Source organism: Nematostella vectensis, chromosome 1 (genome assembly GCF_932526225.1).
Source record: "Nematostella vectensis chromosome 1, jaNemVect1.1, whole genome shotgun sequence".
Classification (NCBI taxonomy): domain Eukaryota; kingdom Metazoa; phylum Cnidaria; class Anthozoa; order Actiniaria; family Edwardsiidae; genus Nematostella; species Nematostella vectensis.
Genome location: NC_064034.1, coordinates 2,922,581 through 2,940,337, shown reverse-complemented (window position 1 = coordinate 2,940,337; position 17,757 = coordinate 2,922,581). Strand labels below are relative to the sequence as shown.

General features: G+C 40.3%; 2 protein-coding genes across 3 annotated transcripts in view; one reads left to right on the top strand and one right to left on the bottom strand.

Annotated features, from left to right (window-relative positions):
- The first annotated feature begins 1,033 nt into the window (after window positions 1–1,033).
- LOC5509804 (DNA/RNA-binding protein KIN17) lies at window positions 1,034–12,767 on the top strand. Of its 2 annotated transcripts, none has more exons than XM_032378831.2 (17): window positions 1,034–1,258; window positions 1,325–1,419; window positions 1,663–1,706; window positions 2,010–2,089; window positions 2,772–2,814; window positions 2,916–2,998; window positions 3,098–3,146; window positions 3,805–3,857; window positions 3,973–4,021; window positions 4,153–4,222; window positions 4,427–4,504; window positions 4,707–4,743; window positions 4,865–4,918; window positions 9,813–9,881; window positions 10,068–10,167; window positions 11,234–11,334; window positions 11,845–12,767. In XM_032378831.2, the coding sequence occupies exons 1-17, from the start codon at window positions 1,139–1,141 to the stop codon at window positions 11,908–11,910; spliced, it is 1,191 nt and encodes a 396-aa protein (XP_032234722.1). In that variant the 5' UTR covers window positions 1,034–1,138; the 3' UTR covers window positions 11,911–12,767. The 2 variants fall into 2 exon arrangements, with proteins under 2 accessions (XP_032234722.1, XP_032234723.1); XM_032378832.2 differs by having other exon boundaries at window positions 11,805–12,767.
- LOC5509806 (transient receptor potential cation channel subfamily A member 1) overlaps window positions 12,398–17,757 on the bottom strand; it is a 28,401-nt gene continuing 23,041 nt past the window's right edge. Inside the window, exons 28-30 of the mRNA XM_048724729.1 lie at window positions 13,846–13,956; window positions 13,568–13,683; window positions 12,398–13,159 (exon numbers count right to left, since the gene is read on the bottom strand). Of these exons, the coding sequence (XP_048580686.1) occupies window positions 12,979–13,159; window positions 13,568–13,683; window positions 13,846–13,956 (408 nt within the window). The 3' untranslated portion in view covers window positions 12,398–12,978. The remainder of the gene's footprint in view (window positions 13,160–13,567; window positions 13,684–13,845; window positions 13,957–17,757) is intronic.

The window sequence follows — 17,757 nt, the reverse complement described above, 5'->3', positions numbered from 1 at the left end:
ATTTTCAAAACTAATTGCTATAAAAATAATTTCTTTTCTTCAGTAATTTTTGATGGCGCTCCTATTTTAGGTCAGCTTGTCTTGTATGACTGCCTGTGTAAAGACTACTTTTTCAAGCTTTTAAGATTTTTTCCTCGGAGCTTGCCATAAAGTCATGCTTCCTCAAACACCAAAGGCAGACTTGCGAATACGTTTATCGTCGTACTATGTACAACAGAAACATTAGCTGACCCGGTTTATTTCAAACAGCTTGAAGTAACTTTACCCTTCGCACTACTCTCGTCAAGTGACTCTCTTTATGTTGATGCCCCGGTAACTCGAACAATACATAATACATAATACATAATACATTAATTACAACAATTGATCGATATACGTGGGGTATGGTAGCTTAGCATAGTCGACTCTAAAAGCATAATGCGCTTGATCAAGAAAAAAAAGAAACAATGTTTTCGATATGTCCAATTTTTCCTGGGGTTCGAGTTATCTGGGGAGGGGGAGGGGGAGGGGGAGGGGGAGGGGGAGGGGGAGGGGGGGCACGGAGTCCCTCATTCACTTTTGGACATTTTTTGTGCATCACTGATAGTGATGTTGTTTTTATGTAGTTTAGCAGAGCTCTACTTCGGGGGGCTCTACGGAGCAGGTGAGGTGGTCGACTGTAAAATGCAGCACGATCGCATACACTAAAAACTTATTATGCATATAGCTTTTTTTTGGAGATGGACTATTTCTTTTCCAATCCGAGTATCCGCTAAAACAAACAAATAAACAAACGAACAAACAGGCATTTGATAAAATATTGAGTTAATGTATAAAATGGATAAAATAAATACCAAAAATACAGACAGGCCAGGGAAGTCATTCGAGCTGTCCAGTTTTTATTTGGCTAATAAGCTCTTTTGTAGTACCGTCACGTCAAAGTGACAGGCCATTTTCTTGTGGTAGTCTGTTGATACGTGATCGGTATGAATAAATCCATTTTATTTTGACAAAACGGTTTCCCTGTGGTTTCCTGACCATACTGCCTTGCAGTTGTGAGCTAGGAACGCCTGACTATATCATTGTTTCGCCATCCAAATTCGATGAATACCAAATTTCTGGCCAATTTACCTGATTAACTTTTTAACTAAACAAGGAAATGGGGAAGGAAAAAGCTGGTGCACTTACACCAAAAGCCATTGCTAATAGAATCAAAGCGAAAGGTCTTCAAAAACTTCGGTGGTTTTGTCAAATGTGTCAAAAACAGTGTCGAGACGAGGTGAGGGTGGTATGTTGGTCTTCGGTTTTGCTTGTCCTTGCCTTACTCTTTGTACTCAAATAACAGAATGGCTTCAAGTGTCACACTATGTCTGAGTCACACCAGAGGCAGCTGCTGTTGTTTGCTGATAACCCAGAGAAGTTTGTGGATACGTTTTCAAAGTAAGTCAAGTCTTTTTGTTACTGAATTTGAACCTTTGGACCGTATGCTACGTTTTCTTTCCAATAAGTCTTTCATTTTCATGTATCCTTAAACGGGGACAAATCCAGGTTTAAGCAGTGAAACATACTATTATTTGTTCTGAAGGTTTGATTTTGTACTTGTACTCATGCATTCTTTGAAAGAGTGAAATGATTCTATCTGGCAAAAAGTGTCAAATGTTTATTTATATTCTTGTTTTAAAGGGAATTTTGCGATGACTTTCTCAAACTCCTGAAAAGAAGAAATGGTAAAGTATCGTCATATTTTGTCTGTAGATAATTGTTTAAGGTCTGCTCTCTCTAGGATCCAAGTGCAACACAAGTATCTGACTAGCACTGTAGCCTAAGAGCAAGAAAATGTACCAGCTTGATTCTTGTGCTTGACCACATATTACTTGTGTGGTGCTTGTAATCGCACATGAGCTGTACTTGTTATTGCTTGAGCACGGCCTGAGCACTGCTTCAGCCTGTGAACCCTTTCTGTAGCTTACCCATGATTTTTCTGGTGACACAATGACTTGCACTTTAATGTTAAAGGTTAATGTTTTAAGGTACAAAAAGAGTTCATGCCAACCAAGTATATCAGGAATACATCAGTGATCGCCTACATGTCCACATGAATTCTACTCAGGTTTGTTATAGTTGGAGTTGATTCTACCATTCTTTATTTTATAGATTTCTTTGGGATTTTGAGTTGCATAAATAGCCACATGTTGTGTCTTTTCTAAATTGAGAATGACTTCTCAAGCAATCCTAGATTGAGATTTTTTTTATAGGTATAGAAACCTTGGCTCTGTAGTCTTGGAGACTGTGATTCCATTTCCCTCTTGCATAAGGAGTTTGAGGCGGAGGTCTTGTCTCTCACCACACTTCATTAAAACTACTGTACAGGGAGATGTATAAGAACTGCTGGAGATGCTGGACTGTGGTACCATTTTCAGTGGCAGTGCTCACACAATAACTGAGACTCACGTTTGAAAACTGCTTAGCATAGTAGTAGTCTAGATCTAATTACTGATTAATTAAATCAGTCAAGTACATTTGATCATGATCTCTCACCATCATACCTCCACTGAGCTTCAGCTAAAATTCATGTAGATTAAAATGCTCATTTTCCAGACAGGTACTGTACCTAGGGTGGTACACAGGATGCCTGCAGTGACTGCTGAATGTGGGTCATTTCTTCATGAAGGATTGTCAAATACTATTGTTTTTCCATATGAAACCTACAGTATGAGTGTGCACCCTCCCATAGCAAATTCTTGGTATGCACCAGTTTCCAAAGTACTACAAGCTTACTTTTTTTTTTACAGTGGGAAACACTATCTGAGTTTGTTAAGTGGCTTGGAAAAGAAGGTGTGACAACTTTTTTAAATGTTGATACACCACATAGTGTTTAGAAACATTTTTAACTTTATAATAATATACCAAATCTAATATGACTTTTCTTGCTCCAGGGTTGTGTAAAGTTGATCAAACTGAGAAAGGATGGTTTGTTGCCTACATTGATAGAGATCCAGATACTATTGAAAGGCAAGAGGTACGTATATCTAGCCAAACCAAGAAGTTCCAAGTATTCTTCCTTTTTTCTCTCTCCCTGTTGCCAAATTGTGCTGATAATCCCTGTAATTCCAATCAGGCACTGAAAGCAAAAGAGAAAATGGAACTAGATGATGCCGAAAAGCAAGGTGAGGTGACTGGGTAAGGATGAGGCTGCACTGGTGAATAAAGACTCTTAATGGGTTGGACAAGCTAGAAATATATATACAGTACAGCCTGGAAGAAACCTAACAGCAGCGCTTAGCACTTTTTTTTGTTAGAGTGTAGTGCATGCATGTAGTTTGAGTGAAGTGCATTCATTAGTTTGAGTGTAAAACCCTGAGTGTACTACATAACTGGTGTGTGTAGTTTTCCTTTGTTATGCAGGAATGTGGCCTATTGTTCGTAAGAATTTTTAATGTTGGGAGACCAGCATAAAAATGATTTTGCCAAAAAATACTTTTATAGTTAAATTGCATGGTGTGTATGCATGAGAATGCCATGGTTAAAAGCCTGGGGCAATGCTTGTTTTATGTTGACTGTCTGACAACCTTAACACTTAATGGCGTAGAGAGGCCATGCTCTTGGTCCACCATTAGATCTTACGCATGTCATCACCATTGTAATACACACACACACAAACTGTGAAAATTCTTCCAGGCTGTACTGTACCATGCTCTTGTGGTCTAGAATTTGATCAATGGTGTCACTGCTGTATGAATGGGTCAATAGATCATGTTCCATAAGAACTACAGTATGTACAGTATTTATAAATGAAATTAATATTCTTTGTTGATGATTGTACAGCCAAGCTCTTGCAAAAGCAAATTGACCGCGAGCTGGCAAGAAAGGGTAAAGAGGTGAGTCATGTTTAAACAAATTGCCAAATTTTAGAGTACAAATGAGCTTTTTCCTCATAATGGAAAACAGCAGTAAGAATACATAGATTAAACCCAGTGTTTTTACTATATACAGACTGAAGTAGTTTACACAGAACTCCAAAAGAGCAGTGAAGAAGAAAAAGGTATTGGACATGAATTATCACTACCAAAAGGCACATTTTGACAAAAGAGTGCATCTGGAATTTATTATTATTTATAAAACATTGTACAGTATGTGTTTATGTGCGTATGTCTTTTCCCTTTTTCACTCCAGTGGCCTTTAACCTTGGGGAGGCTTTCAAGAAGCCAGATGCTCCAGGACCAAGTGGCCTGTTTTCAGCAAGGTGGTGATAAAGCCTGCTTTTAAACAAGTATATTTTTATAGTGCATTTTTAGCAGGGGGTGGGGGAGTGGCTGTTCCTATTCTCTGTTACAGCTCTAAGGAATGATATCAGCAAGGGGAGGAAGGTTGGAGGTGCAAAATAAGAACAGTTCTTTTGTCTGTTATGTCTAAGTATCTTTAAGATTAATAATAATATTATTTTTAGGCCAGTTTCTGAAAACCCTCTCCAGGCTCTGGCCAAGGAAAAGAGTAAAAATGAAGAAAAGAATAAAGACAGAGACAGGTAATTATGTTCTAACACTGAAGCAAAGGCCAGTGAGTGTTTTGTTTTCACACTGGAAATCAGAGGCTCTAATTTTTCAACTAACACGATTGCCTCTATTACAAGTTCTCTGTGATTAATTCTTTTTTTTTGCTGTTGATTTTATTTGAGTGTTTTTAAATAACAATGCAACCAACATAAAATGCTGTACTTACATTTCCAGTCGGAAGCGCAAGTCAGCTTTGGAGGAGATAATTGAGGTACGAAGTTGTGAAAATACTCGTTATTATTAATTATTAATAACCTATTAATAACCTATTTGTATTTACAATGATCAACGTTTCTGAAGTCTCTTGCTTTATTTCTGATGTATCTTTGAAGATGGAAAAAGTAAAAAAGGAGAAAATAAGCAAAAAGGATTACTGGCTCATTAAGGTAAACCCTTTGCACTTTATCTTAAACTGTGTATTTGTGAATTAAATGTACTGACCCATGGGAAAATACTTATGCACACATACACAATGTTCTAGCTAATACAGAATTTTCTGGCTGGAATCATACCTATGTACATATACACAGTTGTCTAGCTCATTCAATCATACTCTGCTCACATGCCCAATTTTCTGGCCCATATGGAACCATATTAATAATCATACACAATGGAACCATATGTACTGTATGCTCACATACACAATGGAACCATATGACAGATGTACTGTATGTTCACATACACAATGGAACCATATGTACTGTATGTTCACATACACAATGGAACCATATGTACTGTATGTTCACATACACAATGGAACCATATGTACTGTATGCTCACATACACAATGGAACCATATGTACTGTATGTTCACATACACAATGGAACCATATGTACTGTATGTTCACATACACAATGGATGGCCAATGCAACCATACGTCCGTACAGTTACACAATGTTCTGGCTAATAGGCTTATGGAACCATACGTACTCTAAGTACAGTTACACAATGTTCTGGCTAATAGGCTTATGGAACCATACATCCGTACAGTTACACAATGTTCTGGCTAAAAGGCTTATGGAACCATACATCCGTACAGTTACACAATGTTCTGGCTAATAGGCTTATGCAACCATACATCCGTACAGTTACACAATGTTCTGGCTAATAGGCTTATGGAACCATACATCCGTACAGTTACACAATGTTCTAGCTAAAAGGCTTATGGAACCATACATCCGTACAGTTACACAATGTTCTGGCTAATAGGCTTATGGAACCATACATCCGTACAGTTACACAATGTTCTGGCTAATAGGCTTATGGAACCATACATCCGTACAGTTACACAATGTTCTGGCTAAAAGGCTTATGGAACAATACATCCGTACAGTTACACAATGTTCTGGCTAATAGGCTTATGGAACCATACATCCGTACAGTTACACAATATTCTGGCTAATAGGCTTATGGAACCATACATCCGTACAGTTACACAATGTTCTGGCTAATAGGCTTATGGAACCATACATCCGTACAGTTACACAATGTTCTGGCTAATAGGCTTATGGAACCATACGTACTCTAAGTACAGTTACACAATGTTCTGGCTAATAGGCTTATGGAACCATACGTACTCTAAGTACAGTTACACAATGTTCTAGCTAATAGGCTTATGGAACCATACATCCGTACAGTTACACAATGTTCTGGCTAAAAGGCTTATGGAACCATACGTACTCTAAGTACAGTTACACAATGTTCTGGCTAATAGGCTTATGGAACCATACATCCGTACAGTTACACAATGTTCTGGCTAAAAGGCTTATGGAACCATACATCCGTACAGTTACACAATGTTCTGGCTAATAGGCTTATGGAACCATACATCCGTACAGTTACACAATGTTCTGGCTAATAGGCTTATGGAACCATACATCCGTACAGTTACACAATGTTCTGGCTAATAGGCTTATGGAACCATACATCCGTACAGTTACACAATGTTCTGGCTAATAGGCTTATGGAACCATACGTACTCTAAGTACAGTTACACAATGTTCTAGCTAATAGGCTTATGGAACCATACATCCGTACAGTTACACAATGTTCTGGCTAAAAGGCTTATGGAACCATACGTACTCTAAGTACAGTTACACAATGTTCTGGCTAATAGGCTTATGGAACCATACATCCGTACAGTTACACAATGTTCTGGCTAAAAGGCTTATGGAACCATACATCCGTACAGTTACACAATGTTCTGGCTAATAGGCTTATGGAACCATACATCCGTACAGTTACACAATGTTCTGGCTAATAGGCTTATGGAACCATACATCCGTACAGTTACACAATGTTCTGGCTAAAAGGCTTATGGAACAATACATCCGTACAGTTACACAATGTTCTGGCTAATAGGCTTATGGAACCATACGTCCGGACAGGTACACAATGTTCTGGCTAATAGGCTTATGGAACCATACATCCATACAGTTACACAATGTTCTGGCTAATAGGCTTATGGAACCATACATCCGTACAGTTACACAATGTTCTGGCTAAAAGGCTTATGGAACAATACATCCGTACAGTTACACAATGTTCTAGCTAAAAGGCTTATGGAACCATACGTCCGTACAGTTACACAATGTTCTGGCTAATAGGCTTATGGAACCATACGTCCATACAGTTACACAATGTTCTGGCTAATAGGCTTATGGAACCATACATCCGTACAGTTACACAATGTTCTGGCTAATAGGCTTATGGAACCATACATCCGTACAGTTACACAATATTCTGGCTAATAGGCTTATGGAACCATACATCCGTACAGTTACACAATGTTCTGGCTAATAGGCTTATGGAACCATACATCCGTACAGTTACACAATGTTCTGGCTAAAAGGCTTATGGAACAATACATCCGTACAGTTACACAATGTTCTGGCTAATAGGCTTATGGAACCATACGTCCGGACAGGTACACAATGTTCTGGCTAATAGGCTTATGGAACCATACATCCATACAGTTACACAATGTTCTGGCTAATAGGCTTATGGAACCATACATCCGTACAGTTACACAATGTTCTGGCTAATAGGCTTATGGAACCATACATCCGTACAGTTACACAATGTTCTGGCTAAAAGGCTTATGGAACAATACATCCGTACAGTTACACAATGTTCTGGCTAATAGGCTTATGGAACCATACGTCCATACAGTTACACAATGTTCTGGCTAATAGGCTTATGGAACCATACATCCGTACAGTTACACAATGTTCTGGCTAATAGGCTTATGGAACCATACATCCGTACAGTTACACAATGTTCTGGCTAATAGGCTTATGGAACCATACATCCGTACAGTTACACAATGTTCTGGCTAATAGGCTTATGGAACCATACATCCGTACAGTTACACAATGTTCTGGCTAATAGGCTTATGGAACCATACATCCGTACAGTTACACAATGTTCTGGCTAAAAGGCTTATGGAACAATACATCCGTACAGTTACACAATGTTCTGGCTAATAGGCTTATGGAACCATACGTCCATACAGTTACACAATGTTCTGGCTAATAGGCTTATGCAACCATACATCCGTACAGTTACACAATGTTCTGGCTAATAGGCTTATGGAACCATACATCCATACAGTTACACAATGTTCTGGCTAATAGGCTTATGCAACCATACATCCGTACAGTTACACAATGTTCTGGCTAATAGGCTTATGGAACCATACATCCGTACAGTTACACAATGTTCTGGCTAATAGGCTTATGGAACCATACATCCGTACAGTTACACAATGTTCTGGCTAAAAGGCTTATGGAACAATACATCCGTACAGTTACACAATGTTCTGGCTAATAGGCTTATGGAACCATACGTCCGGACAGGTACACAATGTTCTGGCTAATAGGCTTATGGAACCATACATCCATACAGTTACACAATGTTCTGGCTAATAGGCTTATGGAACCATACATCCGTACAGTTACACAATGTTCTGGCTAATAGGCTTATGGAACCATACATCCGTACAGTTACACAATGTTCTGGCTAAAAGGCTTATGGAACAATACATCCGTACAGTTACACAATGTTCTGGCTAATAGGCTTATGGAACCATACGTCCATACAGTTACACAATGTTCTGGCTAATAGGCTTATGGAACCATACATCCGTACAGTTACACAATGTTCTGGCTAATAGGCTTATGGAACCATACATCCGTACAGTTACACAATGTTCTGGCTAATAGGCTTATGGAACCATACATCCGTACAGTTACACAATGTTCTGGCTAATAGGCTTATGGAACCATACATCCGTACAGTTACACAATGTTCTGGCTAATAGGCTTATGGAACCATACATCCGTACAGTTACACAATGTTCTGGCTAAAAGGCTTATGGAACAATACATCCGTACAGTTACACAATGTTCTGGCTAATAGGCTTATGGAACCATACGTCCATACAGTTACACAATGTTCTGGCTAATAGGCTTATGCAACCATACATCCGTACAGTTACACAATGTTCTGGCTAATAGGCTTATGGAACCATACATCCATACAGTTACACAATGTTCTGGCTAATAGGCTTATGCAACCATACATCCGTACAGTTACACAATGTTCTAGCTAAAAGGCTTATGCAACCATACGTCTGTACAGTTACACAATGTTCTAGCTAAAAGGCTTATGCAACCATACGTCCGGACAGGTACACAATGTTCTGGCTAATAGGCTTATGGAACCATACGTACTCTAAGTACAGTTACACAATGTTCTGGCTAAAAGGCTTATGGAACCATACATCCGTACAGTTACACAATGTTCTGGCTAAAAGGCTTATGGAACCATACATCCGTACAGTTACACAATGTTCTGGCTAATAGGCTTATGGAACCATACATCCGTACAGTTACACAATGTTCTGGCTAATAGGCTTATGGAACCATACATCCGTACAGTTACACAATGTTCTGGCTAATAGGCTTATGGAACCATACATCCGTACAGTTACACAATGTTCTGGCTAAAAGGCTTATGGAACAATACATCCGTACAGTTACACAATGTTCTGGCTAATAGGCTTATGGAACCATACGTCCGGACAGTTACACAATGTTCTGGCTAATAGGCTTATGGAACCATACGTATGTACACACACAATGTTTTGGCTCATCGAACAATACATACAGTATGTATACATAAACAATGGATGGCTCATTTGACCATACAGTATTTACATAAGACACAATGCTCTGGCCTTTGCCACCATTACATTTCTAGAGGATGCTTTCTTTCAGGGTATCATCGTTAAGGTAATCTACAAGAAGCTTGGTGAAAAATACTACAAGAAAAAAGGAGTGGTGAAGGTAAATTGGATTGACATTTTAACGCTTTGTCTATCGGGAGGCCAGCATTATTGTTTGGGCAACGAGATTCCCAGGCTGAATGTATAACACTTTTCTAATTTGTGCTTTTTTAAGATCTCATTTGCATCTTGCTTTTTAATAGCGTTTTTTTAAATTTATTTACTATTTATTATTTTTTTCGTTCAGGATGTAGAGAATCGTTATGTTGGGATAATCAGGATGCTCGACTCTGGAGACACCCTCAAGGTGGATCAGGAACATTTAGAGACCGTTATACCTGCCATCGGTGAGACGCATTCTCGGAAAGTCTCACTTTGTTAAAACAGCTGTCTTAACTCCGATTCTCGGAAAGTCTCACTTTGTTAAAACAGCTGTCTTAACTCCGATTCTCGGAAAGTCACTCTTTGTTAAAACTGGTGTCTTTACTCCGGTGAGACGCATTCTCGGAAAGTCTCACTTTGTTAAAACAGCTGTCTTAACTCCGATTCTCGGAAAGTCTCACTTTGTTAAAACAGCTGTCTTAACTCCGATTCTCGGAAAGTCACTCTTTGTTAAAACTGGTGTCTTTACTCCGGTAAGACGCATTCTCGGAAAGTCTTTCTTTAAGGTGTTTTTACTCCAATTTGCACATGGCTGTCAGCTAAACAAAGGAAATGGCAGCTTTAAGTGGAATTCTAAGTAAAAACATACAGTATGTCGGCTGCTGAGCCTGAGTTATCAGACGCTATAAGAAGAAGTAAACAAACGATCACTGATAATCTGGCAATCGCTAGCCAAGCCTCTTCCAGATATATTATATCGACTGGTTTCTCATAATGGTCATTTCGCGAAAAAATACCCATGAGATCTCACAGATACTCGACTAAGTCAGCGATTCTGAATTTGTCACATCGGTTTAAAAGTCGCATAAGTGTCTCTTAATTTGTTTTGTCGTTGAGTATGTGTGTATACTGGCGAAGACTGTGATAATGGTAAAGCAAAGGGCGTAGAAGCTCGTGATGATGGGTTAACATAGTAAGCGGTGTACGATGTTGTGCTTTTCGTTCTTTAGGGAAGAACGTGATGGTTTTAAATGTTGTGCTTTTCGTTCTTTAGGGAAGAACGTGATGGTTTTAAATGTTGTGCTTTTCGTTCTTTAGGGAAGAACGTGATGGTTTTAAATGTTGTTCTTTAGGGAAGAGCGTGATGGTTTTAAATGTTGACTGCTTTTCGTTCTTTAGGGAAGAACGTGATGGTTTCAAATGTTGTGCTTTTCGTTCTCTAGGGAAGAACGTGATGATTTTAAATGTTGTGCTTTTCGTTCTTTAGGGAAGAGCGTGATTGTTTTAAATGTTGTGCTTTTCGTTCTTTAGGGAAGAGCGTGATGGTTTTAAACGGGGCACACAGAGGGGCTACTGCTAAACTGCTGAGCCTGAACGAAAAGACTTTCTCGGTCTCCATCCAGCTAAAAGAGGTAAATCTAGAATTCCCATCGATGATCAAGTACATGAACAGATACTTACCGTACTTGAGTATGTCATATGTGATGGCTCACACGAAACCATCCTTACAGATTTTCGTGATTTGGCCAAACTCACGCCCGCGTCGCGTCGAAACTAGATTGTCGGACCGATCATCCGTAAAGTTTTTGTCGTCTTTCTGTGCTTTCGCAACACCATTCCTAGCCTGCTAGCCGGCTTTCTTGTGGGTTAATTCGGAAATCCCTGTTTTGGGGGTTTCAGGGATTTTGAGCAACGAAAACACACAGGAGAGCCGGCTCGCAGGGCTACACCATCCTCGGAAACCAAGGAGTCGGGCTCACAGGCGCAGGAACGAGGCGGAACAAGGCCGGCAGAGGGTGGGGGATACCGATGCCAGAACACAGCTCTTACTTAGATGGTTACAGATCTAAAATACTTTGAAAACAATTTCTTTACATTTTAGCGACTTGGAGATGTCTAATCCCCCCTTGTGGTTTTGCCAGGGTCCTCAGCGTGGTCGAAATATTGACGGAGTTCCATATGAAGATATCAGTAAGCTTGATGCTTAAGGTATACGAGCCGTGGTCGAGATATTGACGGAGTTCCTTATGCAGACATCAGTAAGGTAGACTTGTAGGTATACGCAGTTTCTTTGGATGGGGTTGTTAAAGCATCATGCTCTATTTGTAATTTGAGTTACTCAAGTATTTTAGTCCCTCCAACCTCTACTCTATAGTCTCTCTATTATACCAAAAACCCGGTAACAAGCGCAGGTTGCCGGATAGTATTTTAATATTGCACTCCTCAGAACCAGCCCCAGATTCGCCTTGTACTTGTTGGGTATATTCTATAACCCATATCCCTATACTAAATCCGCAGTGGCTCATGGTTAACGTGTTAAACGTAACGTGTTAAATCCACGTTCTTTGCGGGGGCGGATCTCGGGGTAGGCTGAGCGGCCCCCGCCCCCTATTTTCAGATATTTGGCTTAGAAACGACAAGAAATCCACGGAAGTACAATAAATCCGGCCCCCATTTCTTGAAACCCTCGTTCGGTTGGTAGTATAGAGGGACTTTTTATTTTAAATTTTGCAACATTTTACAATAGCCATGAATATACACTGATAGGAGTTGAATCTCACCCCACGTTCGGTTAGTAGTACAGCGGGACTTTTTTATTTTTTCAAGTGATGTCCAGCCAACACATGCACACAACCCTGCAATCGAAGCTAAGACTATCAGTGACTATTTTTATATTTGCGTTAAGGCTTGTAACACGAGATTGTCATGCATAGTAGTTCCTTGATGTAAATTTTGTACATAGATCAACATAAAAAGTTATGCGATAGAAACGTTGTTTTACCTATAATTTCTTGTACAGAAACAACAGCGAAAAATTAGTAATAAAATATATGAGTAATATGAATGATATACCAGTAACACCACAACGATGTCCCATATATATGAGCTGTATGAGCTCCCTTATACAGTTAGCCTGCGTAGCTGCGCTAAAGGGGAGCGAGCTTCCTTCTCCCCAGTCTCCCCGGCCGCTCGCTCCGATTTTTCTCTCGCCCACGGACCCCTCCCCCCCTCCCTGTCATCATACAGTGTGCTTGGGATGGTAATGTGCTGTATTATTATGATTGTGACTCCGATTTATCATCGGTCTTGGAGCCGAATGACGACGGCCTTCCGAATGGCTTTCCGATCCGAATGTTCGGCTTCTTATCGGAAGATTTTGTTTCTTTGTCTTCCTTTTCTTCCCGTTCTTTCATCATCTGGTGGATGTTCTTGATAATTGTGTGTATGTCCTCGATTCTAAATGATAAAATATACAAGGCATTTCACATAAAATGTGGAACATGGCCACTTCTTAAACCATCCTACCCTTTCCCATCCTACTATGATATACAAGGCATTTCACATAAAATGTGGAACACGGCCACTTTTTAAACTATCCTACCCTTTCCCATACTACTTTGTTCCATGCGGCAACTAGCCCTTTTAATACCTACCTCTCCCTAACTAGCGCTTTCTCCGTGACCAGCTCGTCTCATTATCGTAGAGAAGGGCTGGTCCGTTTCGCCCTTAGCCCCCCCCCCCCCCCCCCTAACATCTCCAACCTTACCCATGCAATCTTCTTTACACTCGTCCTCTCCCCTCCTAGTCGTAGAGTCAGCGCCCTGTGAATCTGGCCCCATGTTCTCCCCCCTCTCCAGTACTTACTCCGTTGCCTGCTCGTCTAGTTTTTCCTGCAGTGCCATCATCATAGGGGAGGGGTTGTCATCGTTGTTTTCCTGCTCGCCTTCAGCTTCCCCAAACCCCAAAACGGCATTGAACACCTAATGCCAAGTCATTAGTTAGTGTCAAAAAAGTTTTCCTTGGACCACGGCTTATTCCACCGTTATTAGTTTAGAGCTAGCCCAACGAATCGCACTTGAATATTATCGTTTTCTTGGTTATCCGCTCGATGTATAAAGATCACTATGGAATAATGTACTCACCCCTTTTATGGTGGAGTGGGGTCTGTTGGGATACTCGGAGTGGGTGAAGCGCTGAACTCTCTTTAACAGCCACCAAGGAAGTGATTCTTCAATAAGACTCAGTAACTCAACCTGTATATGGAAGAGATTCTTCAATAAGACTCAGTTACTCAACCTGTACATGGAAGAGGTTATCATCACTCAGTAACTCAACCTGTATATGGAAGAGGTCTTCAATAAGACTCAGTAACTCAACCTGTATATGGAAGAGGTCTTCAATAAGACTCAGTAACTCAACCTGTATATGGAAGAGGTCATCAATAAGACTCAGTAACTCAACCTGTATATGGAAGAGGTCTTCAATAAGACTCAGTAACTCAACCTGTATATGGAAGGGGTCTTCAATAAGACTCAGTAACTCAACCTGTATATGGAAGAGGTCTTCAATAAGACTCAGTAACTCAACCTGTATATGGAAGAGGTCTTCAATAAGACTCAGTAACTCAACATGTATATGGAAGAGGTCTTCAATAAGACTCAGTAACTCAACCTGTATATGGAAGAGGTCTTCAATAAGACTCAGTAACTCAACCTGTATATGGAAGAGGTATTCAACAAGACTAAGTAACTGAACCTGTATATGGAAGAGGTCTTCAATAACACTCAGTAACTCAACCTGTATTTGGAAGAGGTCTTCAATAAGACTAAGTAACTGAACCTGTATATGGAAGAGGTCTTCAATAAGACTCAGTAACTCAACCTGTATAGGGAAGAGGTCTTCAATAAGACTCAGTAACTCAACCTGTATATGGAAGAGGTCTTCAATAAGACTCAGTAACTCAACCTGTATATGGAAGAGGTCTTCAATAAGACTCAGTAACTCAACATGTATATGGAAGAGGTCATCAATAAGACTCAGTAACTCAAGCTGTATATGGAAGAGGTCTTCAATAAGACTCAGTAACTCAACCTGTATATGGAAGAGGTCTTCAATAAGACTCAGTAACTCAACCTGTATATGGAAGAGGTCTTCAATAAGACTCAGTAACTCAACCTGTATATGGAAGAGGTCTTCAATAAGACTCAGTAACCCAACCTGTATATGGAAGAGGTCTTCAATAAGACTCAGTAACTCAACCTGTATATGGAAGAGGTCTTCAATAAGACTCAGTAACTCAACCTGTATATGGAAGAGGTCTTCAACAAGACTAAGTAACTGAACCTGTATATGGAAGAGGTCTTCAATAACACTCAGTAACTCAACCTGTATTTGGAAGAGGTCTTCAATAAGACTAAGTAACTGAACCTGTATATGGAAGAGGTCTTCAATAAGACTCAGTAACTCAACCTGTATAGGGAAGAGGTCTTCAATAAGACTCAGTAACTCAACCTGTATATGGAAGAGGTCTTCAATAAGACTCATTAACTCAACCTGTATATGGAAGAGGCTATCATCACTCTCTTAGTATCTCTAAGATACGACCGAGCAATTCAGCCCCGCATCACCACCCTGTATAGACATTACAGGTGATGGCTGATGAATCAAAATTAAGTGGTACGTGATCTTTTCCCATACACTGTATGAGGTAAGACTAAAAGGTTCGATAACCCGCACTATTCCTAACTCTAAGTGATATTTCTATTTCCATAGTAGCGGTATCCCATACAAAGGCAGGAGGAACAAAATTTGTTAAGCCAAATTCTAAGGATAATAAAACTACGAATTTCGCTTTAAATCGAAAGAAATAAGCCTTGATTTACGACACGCTCCGCTTTTATCTTGGAAAGCCGGCGGAGATGTCGAATGCAAAAATTGTAAATTGAGCCTTAAACCTCCTTAAATTGGTTGCCATGGCAACATACTATGAAATAAACTTTGGACCGACATGAATGTGGTAGCTGCCAAGTTTGGTGATAATAGCTATTTCTATTTGGGAGATATTAGCAAAAACAGATTTTGTCCGCGTATGCCTTGAAATTGCGGTGGGACGAGGGGGGGAGAAGAGTAAGTACGCAGCTGCTTGGTCTCCTATTATCTATGTTCTACAAAGGAGTTCTTTTGTCTCTATTCTTCTCGTTCTTTGTGTCGAGGTGCGGATATTGTTCATTTGCCCAATCAAATTGCAGCTTGTAAGAGCTGCGTACTGACCCAGGGAGAAGCCCAATACAGAAATAAACACTGAGGAGCCACTCCCCTACTGGTCATTTCCTGAAGTGCGTGTTTGCGACAGGACCATGCAGTCGCGGTACATGACCCCCCGCCGAACTGGATGAAACTTGGCCAGTTTGATGTGCTCCTCAGAGGACCTCCAGACCCCGAACGGTTTGAAGTTTGAAGAAATTAGGGGGGAGTTAGACCACCCCCCCTTATTTTGGGCCTGAAATGACCTCCTCTTGAGCATATACGTTTTATCAAATATCAGTGACACTTACTATGATTGTTTCCACATACCTATAGAGCTTGTATACGGAAGACCATTGCATTTCTCATTTCTCAACCTGTCACGAGCTGTCAATCGCTCCAATTTCTCTGAGTTTTAAGAGCCTCTAAAATCATCAATATTTAGGCCAAAATATCTCCAATGGTCCTATCAACACGCGAAAACCTATAATACCAGATGAAAGAAGGGTTATCGGACTTTCGAAATCTGCAATAAAATTTCTGGGCACTTCTTTTGTCGCCCTGTGACGTCATCGTGAATATGACGTAGACGACACAGGGATCCCATGTCAAATGTTTACTATAATGGATCCTTAGGGTCGAAAAAAAAAGAGTCACACTTCTCGTTATCCACCACATGGACTAGATAGATAAAGAATATGATTTTAATGATGATGAAAAGTAACAATGGGTTCTTGCGTTGTCGCTTTTCGGATTCTGCGAGAATTTGTTGTAAAAGATTTGTCCAAAAATGGACTCCTTTTCAACACCAAGACGACCATATAGATAATCAAACATTTAATAAACAATGTTTTTAGGTTGCACTGTTGCTATTTCTGTTGTTCTCCACCTTCCTCTCAGCAATTTGTGTCAAACTAACAATAGCTGACAAAAGTGACAGGGCTACCTAGAAACAACTGTTGCATTGCTGTGTTGAAAACTAACACGTAAAAGAGTTTGATCTAGTTTGACTCTTAGATTGACCTCTACACGGAGAGCTGACTCTGGACTGCTTGACGGATAAGATGAATATCGATCTCACTGTTCTCTCCGCTTATGGCTCTGAGTTCTTCTTCCCTAGGCTCCTCCGGAAGCGCTTGCTGGCATAGCTCGCCGGAACGATTAAGGGCATCCAGTCTTGAAAAGTAGCTTGTGATTTGTTGCGTTGTCAACCACTCTTCACTTGCAAACCTCTTTCTTCCGTCATAGCTTCTCAAACATTTTAGTCTTGTCGCTACTTCACTTGGGTCTGCTTTCTTTCCTGTTTGCTCGCTTACAAGAAAAACGCCGGTCAGGTAACGCTTCACTTTATTCAGTGAAGCGTACTGGCTTCTTGGACCTCTTTAAAGCCCATCCTCTTTTTACTGTTGGCTGGCCGCTGGCTAGTTGCAGGTCGAGTGATCTTTCAATGGTTAGCTCTCTAGCTGCTGATACCACATCTTGGCATGCCTTTGCCCACTTTCTCTTTATGTTGTCATACGATGATTCTCGTTCGAGTCAAAGGTGATGCTTGCCGGAATCGAGATGGCTCTGAAGACTGCGATGAGAGAGGAACTGCTTAGTACATCCCTTCTCTGGACAGGAAAAAAAGGCAGTTCGATCCCGGCCTTCTGCTTCCTCGTCTTCATCTTTGTCCTCATCTCTATCGTTGTCCTCATCTTTATCGTTGTCTTCTATCTCCTCCTCCTGGTGGGTAGTCTCGGAAGCTACATGGGCAGGTGTTTTTTACGGAAGATACCAAAATCATGCTCTGGGTCACCAAAGTCTTCAAG